General features: G+C 35.4%; 1 protein-coding gene across 19 annotated transcripts in view; it reads right to left on the bottom strand.

The window, feature by feature from the left end:
* Positions 1-27,776, bottom strand: part of Arpp21 (cAMP regulated phosphoprotein 21) — a 148,242-nt gene that overhangs the window by 75,274 nt on the left and 45,192 nt on the right. For 14 of the 19 annotated variants that reach the window (XM_026405624.2, XM_026405601.2, XM_026405636.2 and 11 more), the window contains 8 exons: positions 27,375-27,416; positions 26,503-26,592; positions 22,318-22,462; positions 20,842-20,920; positions 20,103-20,162; positions 19,241-19,381; positions 2,228-2,336; positions 220-321 (listed from right to left, as the gene is read on the bottom strand). In XM_026405624.2, coding sequence (XP_026261409.1) covers positions 220-321; positions 2,228-2,336; positions 19,241-19,381; positions 20,103-20,162; positions 20,842-20,920; positions 22,318-22,462; positions 26,503-26,592; positions 27,375-27,416 — 768 coding nt within the window. Of the gene's footprint in view, positions 1-219; positions 322-2,227; positions 2,337-19,240; positions 19,382-20,102; positions 20,163-20,841; positions 20,921-22,317; positions 22,463-26,180; positions 26,300-26,502; positions 26,593-27,374; positions 27,417-27,776 lie in introns of those variants that run through there. The other 5 variants (XM_026405691.2, XM_026405710.2, XM_026405718.2 and 2 more) reach the window with 2 other exon arrangements.

Raw genomic sequence — 27,776 nt, 5'->3', positions numbered from 1 at the left:
ATCAGTCATACCCTAGGAACACACCCAGACCCTTGGCTAGTTTTCCATCACTTCCCTGAACCAAGGTCCTCTTCCAGAAACACCTCTGGTTTGCTGCAATTCGATTTGTTCCCTGGCTCCAGTCTCCTTACTTCCTGCCAGCTCACTGTCTGGGGAATGAGGCTGCCTTACTGCTGATGGAAGGACCACACTAAAGAGGCAATTAAAACAACTACTCACATCGTGTGCAAATATTCTCTCCCTCACTCTCTGATATTCCTCTTCTCTCTCTTCAATTGATTTACTTCGTCTGTCATCTCTAAATGGATGCATTCTGTTTTGCTGAACAGAAAAAAGAAATCAGGACGGTTATCCAAGTTGAGTTGTTAGAAATCTGCAGTTAAGCAACTGTCAGATAAGAATAATAAATGTTCATTTAAACAAATGGAGCATGACAAGTCTCACTCCCTCTGGCCCCTAAAGAGGCTGTTTGGGGTACATGTATCATGTGTGTGCGTGGCATGCAATGACTACAAATGTTTGCTGCTGCTCCTGGTTGCTGCCTTGCTGGATGCAAGTAGCACAGGTGCATCTAAAATGTACACGCCTGAATGTACCTTGGGTGTTCAGCCAGTGCAGGTATGTAGTGGCTCACCAGGGATGGATTCTGTCTCCCTTGCTATCCTGGATTATCTGACTCCTCAGAAGGAGTCCAAATGCTTATTTAAAACTAAAAAAAAAAAAAAAAAAAAAAAAAAAAGAAGAAGAAGAAGAAATGGCTAGTTCAAGGTGACTGAAGGAAGAAATAGCTTTGAAAAGTTCAGAACTGGACAAAATGTAAGTGAACAAATAGAGTGGGGGACAGAAAGAAAGATATGGATACAATCTCTTGATTTGCATTTTTATTCACTCAATGACTGATTCTGTGAATTGCCCTTGATATAAGAAGAAGGACCTCAGGCTTATAAACTAAATCTAACAAAACCTGTTTGTGGATAAGGGTCAATAGAAGAAAACAATTCAAAGAACCCAGCATGAGGAGTGCTCTTCATTCTCTCATCTGACCAGTTCCTGCATCTCAACTGCCTTCCTAATTTTCGCCATCCCTGACCAAATGCTCTGCACTGACTGCATTCACCCATCCACGCGACAGACACCCACTAAGTGCACCACGCAGGCACATGTCTCATGGGCAACATGAGCCACGGTGTAGCTCGGTGGTGGTGGTGGGAGTAAACGAGATACAAATGATGAACAGGTTTCAAAAAAGTGCGTCAGAAATGCACACACTGGCTTCCAGTGACTCACGGAGAGTAATTAAAATAACTTGAGTGAGATGCATATTGTCTTACCTTTAAAAATTCTAAAGCAAAGTCATTTCCAAAAAAAAAAAAATCTATTTTGATTGTCAGAGACACAAAGTATAATTGTAATGGCATTCAGCTGACTTTCTACTGTGCTTGTTATCATTTAAAAATTTGTTTTACTTAGTGTTCTTCCTAGTCACCCTGGATCCCACATCCTCCCCCCACTTAGAGAAAAGATTTCGTAAAGTCTCTTTACCCTTGTCGGAAGTACCATGATTATTGCTACTCTAGAACAACACAATGTTTTGTCACAAACAATACACAAGGATAAAGTTCTGCTACACTTCATGCAAACGAGCAGTTTACATGGACCATAAAACATGGGCAGGAGAAGGGGGTGGGAGACTAGAACATGAACTCATAGTCTTTTCTGTGAAGTCTTATTTTAGGATAGTTGCAAAATCCACCTGTCCTCACCATAACAAGGTTTGTTCTTTACAGCTACACCGGTTGATCATCGGTCCGTATTGAAAATCCAGCTCAATTTGTGCACAACTGAAGGACAAAGCTGTAAGGAGTGGAACGACTGCCAGAGTTACACAGACATCTGGAAATGCGACTGACAAAGCTTTTCCCCACAGCTCGGAGCCTGTGGCACCCCGACCCGCCCCCCCGCACAAGACATGCAGCAGGAACTGCGCCAAGCACCACCCATGCAGCCCAACACAGAGCCATTGCTAAAGCAACCAGACAGTTTTTGGCTACCCATTGAATGCCAAAGGGGGAGGCAAGGGGAAGCCAGGGGTTGGAGAGAGGGCAGTAGTATCAGAGGCAGGGGAGGGCTGGGAGGCGGGGAGGGGACAACAGAGGAACGACAAGAACATCAGTCAGCCCACCTTCAAAAACAACAACGTCAGCCACTCTCAAACTTGAGAACCAACCTGATTGTCTTCTTTATCAATACTAGAGTTATCTCGCTTCAAGATAAACCGCTTCTGGGATTCTTCACCTTTTTCATCTTTTAAATGTTCACAAAACCTTTGCTCTGGTCTGCCAGCAAAGTAAAACATATCAATAAAAAAAGTTTTTCCTCTGTTTAAAGTTATCTCTTAGTGTTTTCCCCCACCGTGGCATTTAACTTTTTGAAAAAAAAAAAAAAAGTTTAGAAGTTGTTCCGATATTAGAGTTGCTGGCAATATACAGGCAGGGATTCTTTACATGTTGCTAGAATAACCTTTTGTTGTTTTGAATTCAGACTCTTGGTTGCTGCATGCTGATCACCATAGCTGAAGTTAAAGTCAAAAATTTAAAGACCTGCACATTTAGACTGTATATAGATGTTCTCTTTAGTGATGTTGATCTCCATCACTCCTGAATTCAAACAAATTCCCACTCTGATTCTCAAACAAATATACAGGGTTAGTATCTTAATCCACCAATGTCTGGAAACTTGGAGAATACCTCTCATGATATGTTAAGAGTCTTCCGAGTTTGTAGCAGGAGCTGATCATTTAAAAATTGTCTGTGACAAACGTCCTGGAATCTTGCTCCACTAGATTCTGACTTTCTTGACCATGTTTGTAAATCAGCTCAGTAATTGGGGAAATGAGATATTTAGTTTAAACAACTCAATGACTGATTGTATAGGGGAAAAAATGCTCCAAGCAGTTACACACTATTGATTAGTCAATTGATTTTTTTTTTTTAGGTTCTCTTAATCACTTGGTATTATTGAAGGGAAGGGCTCCACTTCTTTGTTAATTTCCCACGATGTCACTATATACCAGATAACTCAAGTAATGACTTGGTCTTGGGTTCATCCACAGAGGAAGTACAAAAATATTTGTCCCTAGTTTAGAAGCAGTTGTAATTTATGAATCTCATTAAAGAATCTCTGTCATGTCTGATATATTACTCTAAAGCTTAGCGGGGTTCTATCCCTGCTGGGTTCATTATTCCTTTAGTCATTGGGACTCCACTGCAGTGCCTGTTGTTTGAGGTGGGTGACCAGTAATTAAGAAAATCTCATCATTTGATTATACTACAAAATAAGCAAGTAGCACTTTGAAAACAAAGAAGTAGCTTCAGTGTATAATTCAAACCTTGATGAGATGCTTTCTTTTCTTAAATACATGGATAAAAATTATAATAACATTGATGAGCAGGTAATAGTAGAAAGCAGCAATAATATCAGTTACAGTTTCTAGAGCTGTTTATAATTGTTGCAAAGCAGTGCCACTACCTTGTTCAATCCTTATAGTAAAAGCTTGATGCAGTAAAAGCAGACATTTTTGCCTATTTTAAAGAATAGGAAACCATCCCTTAGTGATTCTTTTTACTGTATAGATTGGCCTACTAAGCCACAGGCGTCCAACAGCCTGGTCACATTCTCATAGACACTTGGTTCAGTCCCTTTCTGGTTTCACCATGCACATTGAGCTGACAGAACACAAACCTTTATCACATCACTTTAGTGATCAACGTGAACATTTCCCACCCAACTTAAAATGTAATCAAATGCAATACACATTCTGGAATCAGAACTATAACATTAAAAATTGCAACATCAGGACTAGGGTTGTGGCTCAGTGGTAGAGCACTTGCCTTGCACGTGTGAGGCACTGGGTTCGATCCTCAGCACCACATAAAAATAAATAAACAAAATAAAGATATTATGTCCATATAACTAAAAACAATATTTAAAAATTGCAACATAAGGAATGAATAAACTGCACTTTATAGTAAAGGAGCCATGTACAGTAGAGAAATAAAACATCATTTGGGGTAGAATAGTCCCAGGACACTTCATGTATATTGGCAAGTCTGACAATAGCTCTGTGTAATTGTGTATAGTTTTGGGTCACACTAGGTGATAAAAATTCTCCAGAAGTTTTTATTTATTTTTTTAGCTGTCACTTTCAAAAATATTTATACATTGTTATATAGGTTTTTTATAGCAAATGAAATTAGGATGTTGACTTAAATAAGGATGTCGGTTGTGTCAATCTTAATTAGGTTTCTTCTCATGTCCCTAGGCTCTGCAGGCTGATAAGCTCTAGTGAATGAAATGATTCGTTTACATTTACAGGGGTTTTTTTGGTCTTCTTTCTAACATTCTGTAATTGTTCACATAAAAATAAGGTGGTCTCAGAATGTAGACTTTTTTTTTATTGGATGTTCAAAACATTACAAAGCTCTTGACATATCATATTTCATACATTAGATTCAAGTGTTTTATGAACTCCCATTTTTACCCCAAATACTGATTGCAGAATCACATCGGTTGATTTATGACCATAAGGTGAATGAATATGTTCTAAACTAAGTCTGCTTCAAGATCAACGACATTAGTGTGTGAACTAAGAATGGCAACTAGAACTAGACTTTAAGTTTCATGTACACAAGACTTTGTTTTTTCACTTTTGTGTTTTTGGTCCTGGGGACTGAACCCAGGGGTACTGTACTACTGAGCTATATTCCCATTCCTTCTAATTTTTTATTTTTATTTTCAGTTGCCAAGGCTGACCTCCACTGTGATCCTCCCACATCAGTCTGCTCAGTCACTGGGATTACAGGTATGCCATCATATCCAGGTGGATCTTGTTTTTTAAAATATTTAACCCTTGGTGCCTACATTCATATGTGGCACTCAGAAAGGATTCAGTCAAATGAATAAATTAATATATGAATGATTAAAAATTTAGTACAGCTATTCTTAAATCATCATAATTCAGGGAAAGATTAAAAGAGTAAAAGAAGAAGATATGAGGACAAATTCTGTAATTATAAAATAGAACAAGAAAGAGTTTTTAGTAAGAACATAAATTAAAATTTAGAGAATCAAGGGCCTGGCACTGTGGCACAAGCCTGTAGTCCCAATGGCTCAGGAGGCTGAGGCAGGAGGATGGAGAGTTCAAAGCCAGCCTCAGCAATGGTGAGAAGCTAAGCAATTCACTGAGACCCTATCTCTAAATAAAATTCAAAATAGGGCTGGGGATACGGCTCAGTGGCCAAGTGGCCCTGAGTTCAGTACCCAGTACCCCAAAACAAAAACAATATTTAGAGAATCAAGAAGATCTTTAAAAATTGAATTTGTGGGTGCTGGGAATATAGCTCAGTTGGTAAAGGGCTTAACTCACATGCACAAGGCCTTGAATTCAATCTCTAGCACCACCAAAAAAAATTATATTTATGTTTTATGTTGACCAAAATTGATCATATCATAGAGATGTAAGTATACCTAATATATATATTCATGTATTTAAATATATTATATGTGTATAATATGTATTTTATAATTCATATGTTTATATGAATACATAGTACATATAAAACTTTATTACATGTGTATGTATTATTGTTTTCAATCTAAGAGGATCCTTGGAAGGAAAGAAGCTGGAAATGAGAATCTTAACTCTCCTAGTTTTGAAACATCTCAGTTTAAAGTATGTCAGAAGAGAGCTATTTGAATATTATTTTAAAATTCCATTTCCATTTTTAATAGTTCTGTTTATTTGTTTTTCAGAGCAGGGTATATTTAGGAAAAAATACATTAATTACATAACCAAAAATTAATCAGAAGTCTTGTTCCAATCGATAATTCAAATATTTAGAGCAAGAATATTACTTCTTCTGATGTAATTTATAAAATGTGCATTCTCAATAACTGCTTTGCAAATATCTTAAGATTTTTTTTCAAAACTTTGAATGCAGTAATTTAAATTACAAATCCATCATGTTTTTTTTCTGAAAAATATTTTGAATGATTATAAAGTAATCATTTAAAGTTTACTTTAAAAAGAATTAAACAAACAGTAATATTTTTCTAGGTTGGTTTTATAGAGAACTATTTATGACTCTAGAGCTAAAAAGCAATTTTGGTTTAAGTTCATACAGACTAAGGTATACAACTGAAATATTGCAATGATTAAACTAAGAATTACTGATAATGCACCATTATATTACAGCTTTTAAAAATTCCTTTTACAACTAATTTAACACCATAGCAATATTATTTCTGAGATATAAAATGAACGAAGCTAAAATAATATATTATAGGCCTTTATTTCAAAGGGTAATGAGTTACTTTTAATGTATTAATGTGGGAATGTAACTCTAAAATTCTCAAAGCTACAAAAGGTCATGGTATTTATTAAATTGATGATGATTGGACTCTACTATGTGTCTCATGGCCATGCATCATACATGCCTAATTTTTCTTTTCCTTGTGGATTTTAGCCTTATGGGGTATTCTTTCTAGCTCCACGACACACAGAAAATAAATTAAATGCTTATTTTATATGGAAGATAGTTTTCTCAAGGTAAAAATGTATTTTTCCACAATTCATAGCACATATCTACAGTGAAACTTATTCCTCACATGAAGTGAATAGGACTTGCCTTTCCAGTCAGTTTCTTGGCATTCCCAGTAAAAACCCTGGGAAGTCAGAACTAACTCCTCACTGTTCCTTAATTAGACATAGCTCATGAATTGAGAAGCAGGGTTGCTGGTGAAGATAATCAAACTCTGTCTTCCAATCAATCAAATTCCAATTTTAGTTAGATTTATTTCCCCTGGAAGCTTGAAATAGATGAATACTCATTATTATTTTAAATATTTTTTTTTTGGTCATGAAGTATTTTAAATGGTTTACCCAATCTGATATGTTCCTGAAAACAAACTTATTACTTTTCTTCCAAATAGTTAAGTTTGATCCCTTCCTACATCCACACATAATGAAAGAATTTAATTCTAAATACGTTGGATGGCAAAGAGAAGTCTTTGAATTTCATTCCGAGTAACTGAAAGGCAGTCATTAATATGCATAAGTATCTCAAGAAAGAAAGGGTTCTTGCACAGAACAAAAAAAAAAAATCTTTTGATGGTAAGACACTTATCAAATACATTTTTGTTGCCAACAGAGTAAACTATATGACACTATTATCTTAATACTTTGGAATTTACAATTAAACATGTCTAAAATTTTGGCATCATTTTTTGAAAATAAAAAGAAAATCCTATATTCTTCTTAAATAATTTAACCTCACCATTGTCCTTATCAGTTTGTCATTTTATACCACTTCATTCTCTTTTCAATGTGACTAAATCTTACAAATCTAACATATAAAGTATCAGTAGCCAGCTTCTTTAATTAGCATGTTTTAAACTCATCTTTCCTTTTCAAATTTCATTGTTCTCTGTTTCTATAGTATATTGCAAAGATAAACAGAGACAAGTAGAGTAATAAAAAGCACCTTGACTCTCCTTTACCCAAGACTACTCACAAAAGACGTTTGCACAGGGCACTCAAAGACAACAAAGGTCTGTAAGACACCTCTTAAATTGGTACTGCTTCTCTGGAGAACAATTTGATCTATGGATTAAAGGGCCTTAAAAATGTGAATCTGCCTTAACAAAGTGATTTAATTTCTAAGAATGAATGCAAAGAAAATAGTAATAAATGGTGAAGATATTTTTCCATTGCTCACAGCATCGAAATACATAGTGGACTGGGTAAGAAACTGAATGTGCAATCTGCAGTATGCATTTATATCAAGTGATATCCAATAATATGGACTAGCACATAAAAGCACTTCACAAAAACAGCTATACCTTGATCATATTTATGTTAAAACTATAACATATACTAATAATAAAATACTGCGAGCAGTACATATGTCTAGTTGGTGAGATCACCAGGATAACAGGAAGCTTACTTCTCACCTTTTATATCTTTGTGATTATTATAATAAACATGTATTTCATACCAACAAAATAATAAAAGTTATTAGCTCAGAAAGACAGGAAACCAATTTGACAACTTAATAGTGATTTATACCTAATCGCTGGATTAAGGACAATTAAGGTATTTTTCAACATGAATACTTAGAAAACATTCTTCCACAGCATGCCTTATTTTATAATCAGATGAAATGAGCATTTAGGGGTTTCTTTTGTCAAAGCAATTCTTAGTCTTTCTACTGTATTGTTTTTTTTGTTGTTGTTGTTTTGTTTTGTTTTTAAGAAATGCCAGATGTAATTTTTCTCCCTGCTTCTTGTCTTGGCTTATTCACGTCAAAGCCTTCTAGTGTATGTAAACTTCTCCCTTCCTGCAAAATCACTCTCTTCATTACTATGTCCTTCTTGTTCTATATACATAGAAATGTGCATTTACTAATAGTAATATTACGAACATAACTAAATGATAGTGTACAACCTGAAGATCTTATTTTTCCTCTCTAGAGGAGAAGACCAAATAATCATGAGATAAAAAGAAATAAAAGGATAAGAAAAAAATGATGACTACAAAATTTGAAAAAGTGAAAGAAATCACATGAACTCAAGATCTGGAATATGCTATCCTAAGTTTGTGAGCTTGGTTATGCATGAACTATATTGATCGTGGTATTGTAACACAACCAAACAGGCATACCTTTCAGACAGATCTACTTAGGTTAACAGTCATGTTTCTCCAAGTTTGCCTAAAAGTTCAAAATTTCCATGAATGAAAAATAAAGCCTATGGTAGAAAAATTACATGAGAGAAAAGCAAACCTTTAAAGTGAGTTGTATATTATTTTACATGAAAAAGCAATAAAATAGTATGCACAATCTAGTCTCAAGTGCAAAGATAACATCTGATATATACCCAGGTTCTTGAAATTCTAAAAATATTTCAATTTTTATCCCATAAGTGCCAGGCGATCAGTTAAAATGCTTGCTATTTGAGTGAATCTTCAATTTTAGGATTAGTCTATGAGTAAGATTTAGGATTAGCTTCTGACAACTTTAGGCTCCTTAGACTTTCAAAACTTCCCAAGTTAAAAAAAAAATTTAATAAAAAAAGAAGAATTGTAATGCATTCTGCTGTCATACCAAAAAAAAAAAAAAAAAAGAAAAAACAACAACAATAAAAAACCTCCCAAGTATTTTCTAAGTAAGGCTCTGAACAAATAATTGAACCTTATCCCACACATGTGACATTTGGATCACTGCACATTCATTCACTTCTCTCCTGGTGCTAACTGGCAGAAGGCACAGCACTGGGTACACACATTCAACTTCTCATTTTCAGCACTAAATTGATGGTGAACGCTTTCTTTATCAGCACCAGAGTATTTTCTTGAAAGTTTTCTACGTCAGGCTTTTCCCCCCAGTAGTAATAAACTGGCTAAAAAGATGACTTAACTATCTGTACACTGCCTTTCTTTAAATTTCCCATACTTCTAAGTGCAAATTATGTGATACATTAAGAGATAATAGCATCAATATATCCAATGGCTCAAAACTTGGCTCTGTAAAAAGTAAAACTGATGCAGCAAGTTCATGTGAAATGAACCTGAACTAGCATACTCTATTTAACTTAGCAATAGCTTTGATAATTAGCATGCTGTTAAAAATACAGACAGAGCCAGGTGCAGTGGTGCACGCCTGTAATCCCAGCAACTCTGTAGGCTGAAGAAGGTGGATCACAAGTTCAAAGCCAGCATCAGCAATTTAGTAAGGCCCTAAGCAACTTAATAAGACCCTGTCTCAAAATTAAAAAATGAAAAGGACTGGGGATGTGGCTCAGTGGTTAAGCGCTCTTGGGTTCAATTCTTGGTAGGAAAAAAAAAAAGACATAACTTTAACTTTGAGAAGCAAATCTAATAAAAGTTTTATCTTTTCAGTCATTATAAGATTTTTTGCAATTTATGTAACCTTTTCAAGGAAGAGGTATTGTTTATTTGCTTTGTTATGTAAAATAGAAAGTCATGATACCTACCTTAAATTGTTTAGGAGGATTAAATAGATATAAGATAATGCGAGTAAACTATTCAGCCCAATGCAGATAAAGCATTTAATAAATGTTAGAACCTTATCTTATGCTGTTCAGGTTTTTCTGAGTAGGCAAAATCTAAAGGCATGCCAATAAATATTGAACCAACATTTTCATTACTGTTAATTTTAATCATGACAGATCCAATCTCTCCTATAATATTCAAATAATGGTTTGATTCATGTATTTCCAAATGAGGCAAAGTTTTATGAAAGTAATGTTGTCTTTGGAAACTACTAAGTATGATTATTGTTCCTTGGAATGAAAGCTTTTTGTTTATTTACAATAATGTTGTACAAAATATTTTCCATTGAGACTTACATAGGAATATGACATTTCAGTTTGCTGGGTAAATCCAAGATTGATAGTCCTGTTCAGTTGACAGAAAATTACCCATGGCAAGGTGCTAAGCAACTCAGTGAGACCCTGTCTCCAAATAAAATACAAAGGGCTAGGGATGTGGCTGAGTGATCGAGTGCCCCTGAGTTCAATCCCTGGTACCCTACCCCACAAAAAAAGAAAAATTACCCATTTTTTTGGATGCATAAAGAAATGCTACTTTTTTTGTTTTACTGGTTTGAAGAACAGAAGGTAAGAAGTAAAGATGGAGAAATTAGGAGATGTGATCCTCTGTGGAATCAGGAAAGATTAAAGTGGGAAGGAAAAACTGGGATAAAAGTTACTGGGTAAAAGTTTGCTTATCTTAGTAGACTCTAATTTATAGCTTAAAGATTCATTCCAAGCAACATGACATATTATTATGATATCCATAGGCACAACTAGTATTCCCTAAAACTTCCAAGGTACAATTGTTACACAGGTGTTAACTGTCAAGGCAGATAGCAGCAATGAGGGAAGCCCTCAGGTTCTGGGCCTAATTCTTCTGTCCACAGAAGCAAAGCTGCCGCTTGAGAGAACTAGTTCACCATAATTATGATCCCTCAAGAACTATTATATGTTTATGATAATATCATATGAATGGTGAACCTTTCTCTAACTGTACTAAACTGTGTAATGCATATTATTCATTTACACACTTGCACTCCCAGACTTGCAAACATCATCTACTTTTTACACCCCTACACACAGATGGTCTTAATGAAAATGATCTTGGCTTTGCAAGTTAACAGTGAACAGAACATGAGTATATTGTATAGTGATACTTCTCTTCAAAGCACAGTACTCACAGTAATGAACACCTGAGAAATACTTTTATGCCTGACACAGCTGAAGAACATAGAGTTGGGCTTCACCTCACTTCTAAATATGCCAAGACAATTTTTAATCCAGAGTGTTTTGTGATTATGGAGATTTTCTCTTTCAGTATTATTGGGTTTACTGCCCATGTTAGTATTAACACTGTTTAATTTGGTTCTCTGCATAATTTTAAAAATCCATCAAATGCATATCAGTATTTTATAAGTACCAATGGGTAACAAAGGGCATTAGATTACTGCTTGATTTTCTTCTTGTTTGTCATCATTAATTGTGGACACAGATTATACTAACATTAGTTCTCCCTTCCCTGACATAGAATAAGAAAAAGTCCTGGCTAAGATCTTGATCTAATGACTAGGTATGATCAAGACTTGAATCTCAGTTTTCCCCCCTATAAAATAGTCTGGCTTTAACTACCAATAAAGTTGGGAGCAAAATAAATGAATAAATAAGCAAGTGAATAAATACAGTGTTGAAGATAACATTATTCCATAAAAGGACTCTTAAAAATAAATTAAGGATACTATGTTACATGTATGTTTCATTTCCAAAATTAAATAGTAAATTATTTACACCAAAAGACCCATAAATAATTTCACGTGGAAAGGAATATAAGAAACTTAATTTTTCTTCTTATTGCATATTTCTGACATTAACTTCTCTTATCTATAGAATCTCATATTCTCTAAGGTATAATGAAATAATAATATGGAGAAAATATCATATGTGAGGAAAATTATATGAAGTTTGCCTGACATTAATAGTAAGTCTCACTTTGAACCTGAATATAGATTAAAGAACTGTATCCTTACAAAAAAAATGATAAATGTTGAATTGTTAATTACTCTCATTTGATCATTAAACAATATGTATTCCAACACCACCTTATATTGCATATATGTATATATGCAATATATTGCACATGTATTATGTGTTAATTAAAAAAAAGAACTAGGTGTTTGGTCAGTAAATAAACTTCATGGTTTTCCTGAAAGCAATGTGATTCTCAGGTTTCTATCTCTGTCTTCTACTCAGATGATTTTCAATGCCATTCCTATAAAAAAAAAGTGCACAGTAAATTTACCATGTTTAGAAATGACATGATGCCAGCCAACCACTCACAGATTTCTAAGAGGCACTTAAATAAATTGATGTGTGGTCTTCATCAGAGGATTATTAAGTGAGCATCCATATCAGGATCTGCTCAGTTTGTTCACAGTGCTACTCACATACCTAGACAAAGGGAAAGAAATACAACAAACATGGGAGGGAAAAATGCATTTTTTGGTTTTGTTTTGTAAATGTTTTTGCTTTATTTTGATATAAATAAAATCACCTGCAGGGAGTGAAATGCCTTAGGGTAAAAAAAAAATCACATTTTAAGCCTTAGCCCCTTCAGGAAAATAAGCAGAGCAGGTGTTCTTTTGACCTTGGTGTGTTGCATTCTACTCCTATATTATGGGTCTTGTCAACTGAGAGAGTGGAAGGTCCCATGAACCTTACTTGAGTGCAGTAATTATCCATCAGTTCAGGGACTCTTAACGAAATCAATTTATCTCATTTGCAAATATTCACTAAGAAGCTCAGTTAATTCTCTTTTCTGGAACAAACAAGCAGATTGGGCCAGTTACTAGGCAGCCCTCAGCACTCCAGGAAAACATTCAGAGAACATCCAGGCTCCCACTTTCCTGGAATCATAAGGTTGTGTCCTTAGACTTGCCCCTTAAGATGCAAGCCCAAATCAATGCTTTTGGACCACCTTTCTTGCTTTACAGTTATGGTAATCTGTAACTAGTCCCCTCCAGTGGATTTTCTATCCGTTCTTTGCTCTGCACTCTTAAAAAAGTAGGGGATTTAAGGCAATGAGAGTAGGTGGATGTAAAAGAGAAAAGAAAAAGAAAAATGTTCAAGAGATGACAACCTTTTAACATGAAAATTACCTGGGACAAGTTAAACAGTTGCTCTGACATATGCAAAGATGTTCCGATACACAGGGGCTCTCATTGCCTGTGGCTAATCTTGGCCTTTTGGAAAACGCTAACGCAAGTGGATGGTTTCTAGCCTCCAAATGGTACAATATAAGTGAGTATCCTACCTCTGGGATAAAGAAAAGGAGGAGAAGGTGAAAAAAATCTAATAAAAGAACAATCAGCCTCTTTGTGCTAAACACAGAGGAAAGAAAAATAAGTAGAGAGAAAGTTGTGATGGGGGGTGGGAGAGAAAGGAAATACTTCAATATAAAAAAGAATAAGTATCTGTGGTATAGAAAATATTTTAACAAAATCAATCTTCATATTTCTAGCCTCAATCCTAAATATAAAAAATGAAACAGTACAGAGAGTAAAGACATTATCAATATCATTTGTAGTATTAAATTGACATCGGCTCTAATACCTAAACCCTAGGTTTTCAAGGGACTCATTGGATGTCACCATCTAATCTGACAACAAATAAAGAATTCCAACAGTAAGAAATAAAAGATGCCAGAAAATAAAACATTTAATGCAATATATGGGGCAAGGGATAACTAAGCATGAACAAACACAGTGGAGAGGGCCTCACCTTAGGGGCTGCATTTGTTACTCCAACCAAATAGCAGCCAATTCTGATGAGCAGCTTTTTGAGCCATTAAGACTCCATTTATGGACCAACAGTGTGCTTGGAGGTTATAGGTCCCATACACTCGGCTGTTCTTACTCTGGTTATCTCTGAGAACCAAGGAGGTTATAGTACTGCAAGGGCAAGTGTCTTAGTCAAGTGTTATCAGTTTGCTCAGATAGTAGCATCTTGAACAGTCTCTCACAAGGACACAGATATTATTTCCTGTTCTCCATGGATAGCCTTAGGCCTCACTAAAGGCAAAAGTCAACATAGTCAACCTAGTCGTTCATGCTTGAATACATCCCACTCATGAGTAGCATATTAATCTTGTTAAATCATCATGTTATGCACATCAACCCTCATGGTCTACAGTTTTAAGGGCTGACTTCCTCCAGTGTCCCCTCCAATCTCATGTGAACTTCCACTGGACCTGACTAGTTCATTCTCTCTATATTTGTCTCCAGGAAGTATAAAATCATAATGTCCCTGGAGTTGAGGCCAAATGATCAGGATTCTATTCTTATCTGTAGCAGTATAATCTGGGCAACTCATTCACTCTCCCTCAGTAAATTTTCTCTTCAATAAGGTTGGAAAAATTATTTTTCAAAAAAATCCTCTTCATTAGATGACTATGAGAACTAAATACAACTATCTACACAGAATGCCCACCTAAGTGCTCAATAAAAGTAAAAATCATCATAAATTTGTTTGCATCTTATATTCCTACTTTCAGTGTATCCCTCTTCTTACTATATATATTTATGTCTTAACTCTCCTCAATACCCTTGTAAATGCCTACATGAGCCGTTAATTAGGTAGGTTGGTAGTCCCCACAAAATCTGTTTTTATTTTCTAGTGGGTACTTAACATAGTGGGCTTTTGATCATGCAATCATTCTCTAGATACTTGCTAGGTGCCTACTATGGGTCTGCAATGAGTTTCATTACATTTTTCGGCTTTTAAGATAGCAGATTCTGAAGTGAATAGCCCGTTTCTGTCAGCAGAGTGTAAGATTCAGTGTGACCGAAGTCCTATCTTCTAGTTTTTGTGTAACTACAGAGACTGAAGTCTAGATGCTAGGGTATAGATTTGTTGATAAGTTGTAGTTGCTGGAAGTGTTTTCTGTCTGGAAAATTTTGTCTGTGTATACAACAAGACTTCAAGATATGACTACTCTGCTATCATCAGGAAATTCACAAATGCTCCCAGAACCCTGATTATATTAACAGAAAACCTCTAGTGACTCTACTGCAACTATTTTTCCATATTTCTTCTTCTTCTTACTTCACTGATGCTATCATGGATATAGTACAGGGGTGGTCATCTAGGTAGCTTGTGGCGTTAATTCTGTAATAACATAATGAATAAGTTCACATTCTATACTAATATTATTATTTTTTTAGATGTGGTCTTTTCATTCTTTGGGGGAAAAAGTGAAATGGAAGAAAGTGAGGCTTAAATTTAATATATGTACCCCTTCACCGAGTCACATATATAATGAGTACAGAAAATCCTGTAAGAACTATCCAATTGCAGGAAGATTCTATTATCCACTAATAGTAATGAATTGAAATTTAAAAATATCTTAATAAAAATGACAGTCCTTCAATCTCTGTTTCTTCTGAGACAATGATGGGCTTAAAGAGTTGGGATTCCCATCTAATCCATGAAATATTTTTGAGAATTTTGCTCACTATCTTTGAGATAGTTCTCTTTAAGAAAATTGAATTCTTTAAGAATTTTTTTATTAGACTTACTAGTTTAGGCTCCAGTCATGCTAACTATTGCTCCTCTTCAAGCCTCAAACTTTATAAAACCTAGTTTGTAGGATTTAATGTAAAAATGTACATGGGACAAGGGAGAAATATCCATTATAATGAATAATGGTAGGTAATGCTATTTTAAGTAAGAGATGATATCAGCTGAGAAGTATGTCCTGAGAAAAATTATTTCCATCATGAAAGGGAAAATGTATTATATATTATATCTAAGTATGTTCAGAAAATGCTAGAAATCAATTAAACATACACACACACACACACACACACACACACATACACAGACACACAGACACACTCTCCTCACACATTTGTCATTATGACCTAAATAGTTTGAACTTCATGTAAAACTAGTTTCTATGAAAATCTAAACCTTCTGAAGTCACTTATCTCTAAGTACTTGAACTGCCTTTCATTGAGAAAAGCATTATGTTGGGAAATAAATCATGGCCAATGTTTAGCTAACAGTATCATAATTATGTATGCATCTAAGTTAGAGAAGCACTTTATATACCAATAGTGTGTTAGTAAAGAAGAAACATTAAAATTATAAAAGAATGTTTTACCTCCCCCAAACTTTAGCTGACTTTTATGTCCTCAACTGACATTTTTGTTGAATTTCTCCAAAGTCATAGTGCCATTTAATATATGCATTTCTGTGTATTTGCCTTGAAGTAACACAAATTGGTATAAATTGAAAAGGTATTCTCTAAACACAAAACTCATAAGAACCCATCTGAGAAATTCTCATCCCTGCCTCCTTCCATCAAATAAATGAAAATATTTCAAATCAATATGTCTAAAATAATATGGTTCCCATTAACTATCACATGTCAATTGCCTTGATGAGAGAACACTTAAAATTTTCAGAAAATCCAAAGGACACCCTCCAACCAAAGACAAACCAATGACAATAGCAACAACAAAAATCCCAAGACACCTGGGCCTTGTATAGCCTGTTGTGAATGCTCCGTTCCTATATTCAATTCCACTTTCAACTCCATGGCAATAGAACTTTAAAATCCAACATACAAATCTCTGCAAAATGCTATTTTCTCTTCACTAAAACCATGAAAATGATTCAGGTCCTGAAAAATGTGACTTGTTACCACTTGAAAAAGAACATTTAATTCATCCTCTTTTCCTATTAAGAGGTGTCAATTATCCCTGAATCACCTCCACCATTACCCTTGTCCTCTAATAGCCAATCAGATAAAAGATGGTCAGAAGTATGGTCAGAATAGAACACTAAGAGTTGACAGTTACCGATTGAGCAATGACAGGCTAGACTCTTCAGAAAATACTTGAAAGTCCATGACACGCAGCCTTCTGTCTCTTTTGTTTAGGGAGGATTTGACTCATAGAAGGGTGGGTAAAGATGGAAATGCAAGAGCAAAGAACTAGGCCAAGACTGAGCCCTGGCATTTCTGCTGGAGCTATCAAGTCTTCAAGAGATGCTTTTCACTCTTCCTGAACTTATAAGTATGTGGGGTCTATTATAAAATGGCCATTAAAAAAAAAAAAGCAAACAAACAAAAAATGCTGGCATTCTTTTGGAAGTAAAAAGGGCTAATGTTACAATGTTTGTTATTCAGATATTCAAAGTTTTAAAGGACAGATTATAACATCTAGTGTTACTTGGAAACTTGCAGAAAATATAAGATTTAGAGAATTGGCTAATAAAAGTTTCCAAAATCATGAAAACAGTCTATAGATCCAATATGAGCAGTTAGCCTAGAGGGAAAACTAAGTTTTCAAAGTTTTAATTTTATTTAAATTTAATTAATTGAAATCAAAAAGTGAATAGCTACCATACTCAATAAAGCAGCTTTAGAGGTACTGAAGTTTAGCAAGAGTCTTTCTACAAAGGCTTAATATTCTCAAAAACTATTCTACAAACATGTTTATCTATATTCATGACTGTGATTACCAAGAGTGTATATTATAGATAAATCTATCCACCAGGTGAAACTATATGAAACTTAATCTACTTAATCTGGAGGCTTTTTTCATATTTCCTTAAGGCCTTAAAGAGAAAGAAAAAAAAATTAAAAGGAGGTAGTTTTTTTTTTTTTTTTCCCAATCAGCACTTCTCTACATTATGGTACCTGAAAGCCACAGGAAAAAACAGAACGGAGAATAGAAAACATCAACAGCCATACAACAACAAAAACAAGCAAGAGTATTTGATGGAGTGGGAAGATGTGAAGGATTAAGAGACATAACCTTTAACTTCCACTACTGTTCAAAATACGAGGCACACGTGTCAACAATCAGATAGAGTGGGAAACTGATAAGTTTTAAAATGTGTTTTGCCAGTCAAATAGAATGTAACCCCAGGACTCAATAATTCTGAAGCTTTAAGAGCCCTTAAACATTATCCACTTCAAACAGTCCGGCATATATTCAAGTAATTTGAAGCCCAGAGAAGTGAAGTGCTCAGTGTCCCTGACATAATAGCCAAGTGTGGTCCCAGGTCTCCTAGTTTGTACTCTCCAGTGTGACTTTCCCTCTGCCTCTGCTGAGCACAGACTGATCCCTGAGTAGACAAAGAGCCTTATCTCTATCCCGACTTGTTCCAACCCCAGTGAACAGGAAAAAGAAAAAAAAAAAAAAAAGAATATTTTAATCATGATACTCAGCTTGACACAAAAGCTCCCTTCACTAACATGGTATTCCTAAGCTTACTAAGCACAGTGTGGAAAAATGAATTAGAAAAGAGAATATTTTACACTGAACAGTTAAAGAGTTTAACATGACTCTTGTTATAGAAGTGGCTTGCACTGTACTCAAAAGTTCCATGGGTCAAAGAGAGATAGCTCCAAGTTTCAAAGCAAATTAAAACTCATTATTATGCTTTTCATGACTCAGTGGGACAACAATAATCTACTAAGATGAAATCAAGTGATTATCTTAAGAAGAAAAAACAAATTATCATCTTCCTTTTAGAGATAAAACTTAAATATCATCTAGCTCAAAACTCTCATTTTGCAGGGGAAAAAAAAAAAACTGAGATGGCAGATTTTAAATGACAAGTGCCAAGTCACACAACTGGTAGGTAGAATTGAAATTTAGAGGCAGGATTTCTGTCTCCAGGTTCAGGGGGTTTTATTACTCTGGAAACCACAATAAGATAGATGTCAACAAATCAGAAAAGGGGAAATAGGACCATTACTCTGTACATGTCATGGTTTCTTAAAAGTCTTTTACTTTCAATTTGAGTTACATTTGGACATAAAATTTCCCATGGATTTGTATGTAATTTCAAGGAGTATTGATAGAAAGAAGAGAATTATGTTTCAAGAGCTATGTAAAAGATCAGGAAGTAAATTCACTTTATTGCCTGAATTTTACAAACTTTTCTTGGATCGCAGATCATCTTCTACAGATAAATGCCACACTACTACTGATAAGAGCAAAAGATAAAGAACACTGCACATTTTAAATGTCATGCACTTTGAATTTAATACTGTGCTCTTATAAATGAACCCATAAGAGAAAAAAAGAAAATACTAAATAAATACAGTGATGGGGCTTACATTCTGGTGCTGCTGGTCTTGTTGATAATGACAGATTTTCCTGTTTGATCCACATTATGATCCAATCCAAAGTAAGCTGCCACCCGATGGACAAGCATCCTCTGATACGATGACATCTGAGGGAACTTTTTATAATGATTACTGAAACAGAGTTACAAGAAAAAGCGAAATCAGCATTTCCATTTCTTGTCCACAGCACATTTTACAGGTACATACACAAAACTATTTCTCTTTCACCCAAACCACTAAGCCTTTTGCTTTCATTTCTGGCATTACTTAGTGTCCCCATTTCGAGGCAAGATTTCCACTTATTATAGATGTATTGATTAAGCTACAATACGTATTATTGTTTCATAGTTGCACATTTCTCCTGCCAAAGAGAACTTAATATCTGTTGGAAAGTGTTCTATTTTTGTCCATGATACCTTATCAACAGAGCCAGGCAGAGGACAAATGATATGACATAATACGTGACTGCAGATGCCTATCTGGAGATGTGTCATTACCCAGTTTACACTGAAAGCAGCACAATTATTTCCAGGCATAACTGACTGCAGCCAGCTGGAGCCCATTAAAAAACTATAATAAAAATGAAAAGGGTCGCTTCGTGGTACAGCTATTCTATGCTAATTGGTGGCCCCCTGTTTAATAGCCATTTTGTCAGGAATTTAACAAGCAGGAGCACGCGTGGTCCAAGCAACAATCCCCATCAGCATACGACTCCCAATAACATCTCCATTTAACAAATCAAGAAACATATTAAACAATGTTTTATGCCTAAATCTGTCCAAAATGAGTAATTTAATCCAAATATCAAACTAAAACCCATCATCTCATCAGCCAGCACTGCCATTTAACATACTTGTTGTCACCAATGAAATCAATAATTTCCTGCTCCATTTTCAAGAGTATCATCCTGTCCCTGCAAAAAAAAAAAAAAGTTAGAATTAAAGTTTTTATGTAATTTCCATATCCCAAGGACATAAATAGTTAATTAAATGCATGGAGAAGATTATTTAAATGCAATGCATATTGTTACAAAACTACATCTCACTTTTCTTTAGAACATGCCAACCATTCCTTACACATTATTTCATTTTGCTCCAGATAATTTTTTTCTCATTTGTTAAATCTTTGGTAGTATCTAAATTTTATAGTCAATGTGTATGTTGGCATTCAAGCCATGAGGACCATAAAACATAACAATTTAAAAAAAATGTTTTAAATTCACAGGAAACCGAAATAAAGTAAAGCCCAGATATTGGATTTAGATAGGTCTAAAACTGAATTGAAACCTAATTGGTTTACTTAATATCAATAATTTTACTCTCTATTTTTCCCTCTTCATCAGTTATTTCTTTGTGACCAGGAAAGTAAAGCTGATAAACTATCATTTATTCATTAAAGTAACGACCCAGGAGTTATAAATCTCTCAATAATAAACGTGCAAATTTGAAACAGGTAAAAAGAAATGCGGGAGATAGTTTAAGCCATCAGGAAAGGCATCTGCATTGTACAACTGTCTTAGAAATATCTGGATAAATAACTCTAACATTTTATTTGAACCCTCCAATAATAAAGAGGCTTGTTTAATAATTTACCTGGAATTATTCTTTAGAGTGTTAATCAGAAACTCATGTAAGTCTATGCCTGTAGAATCCGTGTATTCTTGGCTGCAGTCTGAAACAAACAGAAGGGTGGAGTTGTAAGAAATGGCGGGAAGATGGGATAGAAAATGCTCACCCAGCCCGCCTCCTTTCCTTCCAGCTCAGGTACATTCTAGATGAAGCTATTGTTATGAAAAAACATATGTTGCATAACTAGCAACCTGGCAGGGTGACATCAAAATGAAAATAAGGCTTGGGGATTGAAAAGATCCTGACTGTGGAAAGACCCAAATATGGAAGGGGAAGTGGGCACAGTCTGGTGTTGGGAGGGGTAGAGCCAATTATCACATGTTCACCCTATGTTGCAAATCAGCCAGGCACTGCCTCCACATCACAGAAAATCCCAACCTCCAGAGAAGGCTCTAGAGCTTGAGATCTTACAGAATCCTTTTTCTCTTGGAAAGAAGGAGGTGAAAAAAAAAAAATGAAAGTTCTGTTACAAGACCTCCTAAATATTAATCAGTACAAAACACAGGCGGGCACTAAACATTCCCAAGTCTTTCAGGTCTCCTGATGCTAGATAAAACTTAACTTTCCATAACCACTTTAAAAAGATGAGCTTCTTGACTCTTGTGTACACCTCGAGTTTTAGGCATAGAGCAGCAGAGACAGGTGTTATAAACCAAAATGTTGTTTGATATTAGGAGTGGTTATCATTCCTCAGCAGATCACATGCCCAATTCTTTCTCTGTTATCTTTAAAAAGTCTACTGAAAGGTAGACTTTATGCGTGGCATTCTTCATTTCAACTTAACTTAGGTTTATTTTGTACAGTGATATGTATGGCAATATTCAAAAGGCTGTAGCTTTAGAAGGGATTACTTTTGGGGTTGTTTTTTTTTGGGGGGGGATGGGAAGGGTAGAATGTGTATTAAAGTAGTATGTGTATTTTAAAAAATGAAACATTGGGTGACAGTGTATGGGTGCAGAGACCAAAATCAGGTAAGATGTGAATCAGGTAATCCACGGACATACAGTTCCGTACTTGCTTGGGAGACTACCTCACTGACTGACAGAATCTGGTTGCCATTTGCCTTTTAAGATAAACATGAGAGTTAAGATAGAAAACTGGATATCATTGCTGTTCACCACTCCAAGTTAACTGGTCTAATCAATCTGAATTTAAGAGCACATTTATATTTACTCCTTTTTACAGCTAGCAATTGAAAACAGGAGATTCACATGTGAATACAAAGAATTATGTGATCCAAAAATATCCTAACTACACAAATGATAGACTATGAACAGAAATGAAATCAAGTTCACATCTTTTACATGCACACATACGTACACATATAAAATCGTATGCAGAGCCTGTCAGGTGGTGAATATGCATGTGCTCTCTAGAACAACCTCTAGAACTACATATGTGCCCAAATTGAGGAAATTAAGGAAACATTTTCACATTCACCTTTTGATAACATTCTGATCTTGGGTTTTTCAGAGGTTTTATCTTTGTTTTTATCCTTTTCTTTTTCTCTCTCAGAGTCATCTTTCCTAGATTTATCCTCCTCTTGCAGGCTGGGAAAACTGGAAAGCTGTAAATGAATTGATTCCTGTTGGGGAGAAAATATAATAATTTAGGGCCAGGTTTAATAATCTCTGTCTGGTTTCCATTTTGCATAGAGGTTATTAAATACAGAAAAATGAAAGCCAGGTGCAGACTTTTTTTTTTCTTAAATGGTAAAAATTAAACCTGTCAGAAAAATAATTGCCCTTTAAGGTGAATTGAACTTTAGAAGTCAAGGGGAGGTCATGAGAAACATCTAGTACTGAAACTTTGCCTCATGAATATTAACCTCAACTAAGTTAAATTCCTGTAGATCACAACTCTTATTTTTTCTACAGGCTTATTTTTAACTCCCTAGGAGAAATTCCTTCATCCATCAGCTTACATCAGAGCCACTGTCATGTATGTAAAAAAAAAAAAAAAAAAAAAAAAAAAATTCCGTAGTTCTTTTGTAACTCCTTATAAGGAGAAACTGGCACAAACATAGACAGACAGATTTTACGAATTGTTATTACAGAGAGAACAGACATAACGAAAGCCCTCAATACCCAATTTATAATAAACTCCTACTTTACAATTTACAATACTCCTACTTTTAAATTTATAATTTACTCCTACTATGATAAATCAAGCTTTATGACACCAGGAATCCCAGGAATGGATTATCATGATTGTTTATAAATGCCATCAATAAGTCATTATGATATATATTTACAAGAAGCATTGCCTTTTAGAAAATGTAGCCAGTAGAATTACATTTTTTCATAAATTGTATATAAATACTTAATTGTTTTTTTTTCATTTTAGTATCAACTAATCCTTTCCAAAATATACATAGATTCTTTCGAACCCTCTCTTGCTCCATATAACATTGACCCTTTACAGTTTGGGAGCTGGATCTTCTCTCTAGTATTTATTTTGTGCTGAAAAACAGGTCATTTTGCATTAATTCACAAACGCTAGTGGTTTGTCTGATAGTATGTTCATTGTTTTGAAGAAGAATGAGCCATGTCATGTTTATTAGTTTTTTGAAAAAAGTTATGTCATAATTAAAATTATGACAAAGCAGCCCACACGAAGCCCATTTGTTCTTATGTAAGAGATCACATGGTGGGAAGCTTCCTTCCAGGAGTGGCATTAAAATTTATGATGTAGGGGGAAAATGTATTCCCAGTGACTAATAGTGTCTCTCATGGAAAAGCAAGCTAATGCTCACTTTACATGTGACTATATCGATGCTGGCACCTCCTCCAACTGTGACCAATCTGGTCTTCATAATGGTTCTTGGCAAATCTGGCTAACCTAACAGGCATAAAACAAAAGTCCTCTGAAGCCAAATCTCTTTTGTTGGGAGGGGTTCCATTGTGAACGCCTGGCTAGAACAAAGTCACCATGCTTGGAAAAACAAACAAACAAAAAACATAGAGGAGGAAATAAAACATGCTCTCCTGATCAATATTTATCTCATCTGTTTTTTTTTTCTTTGATTGCCACATGTTTATCCTGGGGAATTGGATGTACATGAAATATGTAAAATGAAATGTAATTTGATTATAGTGCCTTTCACAACACCATTTGGGGAAAAAATGTCTTAATTGACAAAGGTTCAAGCAGACTAGAGGGTAATGATTTGCTTCTACTTGTTCAGGAAAACACTGGGGCACTTCTGGCTAAGGCATGACTGCGGACTGTGACGGGGAAGAATCGATTTGCCAGTTGATTAAAGGGGGAAACTGTGGATTGGGCACCCTGGTCATGAAAATGGTCTCATTACTTCTTCAAAACCAACTGAAACATTTAGCCTCTGTAAGCTTGAATCTACAATCAAAGAGGCTTGGAAATACAATTTAAATGCAAGAGCAGAGGCACAGAAAAACTTTCACTACAAAAAAAAAAAATACGTACAAACTGATGCCATGTGTTGACAAATACAACACTCAGGAAAAAAAAAACTATTTTTCTATACATAAATACGCATTATGGTGTTGAAAGAACACACAAAAGTGCTTTAGAGTTGGTAAAAAACAATCTGTTATTTTTTAATATTTTTATTGATATACTCAATAATAAAATACAAGTGTTAATAAATACATTGGTACAGGATAAGTTTATATCCAACAACAGTAAAAGAATGATTCAAGTTGCAGTAATACACTGATAGGTAAATAGTATAACATTAGAAAAGCAAACTTCCTTTAACTTAAGGACAGACTGAACCATCAGGTATGGGTCTGAGATCAAGTAATACAGGTAGCAAGAGAGTCTTTTCCACACAGGAAAATGAAGGCAGTTTTCCAAATACTGTGAATATACAAACATTGGGGAAGCCATACAATCCATATACTGTATACTTCTGCCACTGTTCTCTGGGTTCAGTCCACACATTTTGCTAGTGCCGGTGAGATCTAATGAAGGCATTGCACATAAACTCAAAGATCTGCTTCTTTAGTCTCTAAAAAGGTAGCAGGGCCACTTGCTTATGTGTGTGTCTGGGTATTTTCTACCAGCCCCCTGTTCCCACCACTCCCAGCTAGTCAAAGAAAAGCTTGCAGGCTCTAATTCTCTCCTACAAGCTACTCTTTGTTTTCTGAGCTTGGAACCAGCAGGAACAAAGCACCTTTTGCATCTGATTTCTCTGCACCAATCATACGGAGAAACTAGATTTAGGTCCAGGTTGGACACTATGATACAGATGATGTCTTAAAAAAAAAATGTCTTCCTGTGCTTTGTCCAATGGGACTAAAAGCAGATTGAGTCTATAGAGGCTGTCCTCCTCTGCCTGGCACTAGGAGTGGGAGACAACTGGAGCATTACTTCTGCTAGGGTCTGTCATTCCGCAGAGTTAACACATGTCATGTGCAGTACATTATAAGCCATCAATCAACATTTAATAATACAAGCCATGATATTCACATTATTCCCCCCTTTCAAATCTCCATTAAAAATAGAAGCACAAATAAAATGCTGAAGAAAAGCCACACATTTCTCAGAGCCCAAGTTAAATAAAGCAGATGTAGGAAACATAGTAATGGCCACTGAATGATAGCCTGTTCATGCCTTGTGACATGAGTGGCAGGTTAAGAAAATGAGGCTAGGAAAAAAAAAATACTCTTAGGACAAAAGTCTATAAGGGATTTATTTTTGGTCCTTTTAAAGAAAGTGCTCTCAATGCTCTCTATGTCCATGAAGAGAATTTAGAGTATTTCAATTAAAATGAAGAGAGAAAAGCAAAACAAAACCAAACAAAAATAATGACATCTTAATCAATTTTCCCTCCCCTGGGCTCAGATAAATCATTTTAACTTTTGTCCTGACTGCTCTCAGCCTCTTAAAAAATAAGCAAAATTTCAGCAGCAAGACTATTTTTATAAAAGCTAATGTGCTGCCTAAAGGCAAACAAAAATAAATATGATGTGAACTTTTTCATTTTGTCATACAAGAGTTTTGTTGAAATTTAAATTTTTGGAGCCCAATAATCTTGCCGTAAGGAGCAAAACTAAAGGTAAGGAGATGCAGCGAAATGTTAATAATGTTAACTTAAATTCACCATCAGCTCAGATTCGTTTCTGGATAATTTTTGCAGTATTGAGCAATCTCCACCAAAGCCTGTAAAGTATGTCTTCAAAGTTCAATGCACCTTAGTCATTATTTCACAAGTGTCATACGAGCCAACAGTTGTGTTTCTTATAGGCAAGTGCTTTTTGGGGAGCTGAGAGGTAAGACATCTCCAACAAGGAAGGAGACAGGGTACTTAGGGCTATATTTGGTTCAGCCTTATCGAGAGAGCCTTGGAGGAAATTCAGCACTATTGTGCTTACTTTTTTTATTTAAGTTTTAATCTAAATTCTTTTGAATTCCTTTCCATTTGCAGTTTTCAGAGAGTCTGGAAAAAAACAAACGTAATACTCTGTGATAAGCTTTTAAACTATTTTAAAAAATCTCATAAACAGGTGTTGAAGCAAGAAAAGTATTTCTTTCTTCAGGTGTACTCTTCTCCCCCAAAACACTGTTTAATGCCAAATTTATCATCATGCACACAGAGACAGGTCTAGCTCATGCAATTCAAGATAGTGACAGGGATTATACCTGATCCTGAAGGCTTTCAGCTCCTGGTCTGGCTGTTGACTCCTCACAGACGGCTAGACTTCGAGTCAGTTTACCTTTTCCTGCTCCTGACTGGGGGGTGAGGAGAGGGGGAAGAAAGGGAGAGAAGGAGAAATAAAGAAAACAAACAGAAAGCATGCTCAGGCTGTCAAATCATCTCTAGGTCCACATGACATTTCCAAAATTTTAAAAAGCAAGTTCTAAGTCTGTTGCTCAGTACTGTCTACACCTGGGCAAAGCATCAGACCTCTCTTGTTGATGGGGATGGAGACAGAGGAGAAGATGAGTGGATGTATGCAAGGAACAATTTTAGCCAACTGGGCCCATTACTTTGGAAACACATGAAGAATGAATTGCTGCCATGTCATACAGATATTAAGAGAAAAATAGCTGACAAAATCAACTTCCACTAAAATTATGCTCAGAGGGATTTGACTGAGAAGATGATTAAATGATAAAGTGTACTAAATAGCCGTACCTATTTATTTTAAGGCAGAAATCAGTTGGTGAGACTAAATCATCTACCCCAAATTTTATTTAAAATAAAAATAAAACAAAAGACTATGTGTTTTAGAAAGCACCATGAAATCTCCAAGTGTGAAAATGGATCAAATGTATATATCTGCAGTTATCCAAACTCTAAATGCTGGAACTGGAAAAAAAAATAAAAGCATACAGAGCAGGAAAGAAAGAGACCTGTGAACATGATCACATTAAAAACAGACAGCACCGACCCTTCTGCCACCCACCACATCTGCACACAACTGCCTTGAGTTGTTGGCAAATCCTTTATCCCCAATGTGAAATATACAACATCCACGCTACGGCTCTACCAAGAATCTCAAGAACCCTACCTTGGATTTTCTTCTCTCTTGATTCTGAGCTGCCAGCCGCCTCTGTGTGTTAAAAACAAAATGAAATAAAAAAGAAAAAGAACAGTGAACAGACAAGCAAGAGAGAGAGAGAGAAAGAGAAAGTGGAAAAGAAAAGGCATCACTACCAAATAGTAGAGAAATTAACAATACTGACCAGGCATTCCAATTACCAGGGAGAACCCCTGACCTAGCTCCCAGCTTCCCCCAAAGTGTTAACTTTCAGCTCTCTCTCTTTTCAGAAAAAAAAAAAAAATACAAGAGAGGAGAAAAACTGGCCTCGATGTTTTTTGGACCATTTTGTGATTTCAGCCTTTGCCAACTACTGGTACCTAAAGAGTTAACACTTTCAAAGTTTAGTTCAAAGGAAATTGATACTTACAC

The sequence above is a fragment of the Urocitellus parryii genome, chromosome 3 (assembly GCF_045843805.1).
Source record: "Urocitellus parryii isolate mUroPar1 chromosome 3, mUroPar1.hap1, whole genome shotgun sequence".
Taxonomy (NCBI): domain Eukaryota; kingdom Metazoa; phylum Chordata; class Mammalia; order Rodentia; family Sciuridae; genus Urocitellus; species Urocitellus parryii.
This window is presented reverse-complemented; position numbering and strand designations above follow the sequence as displayed.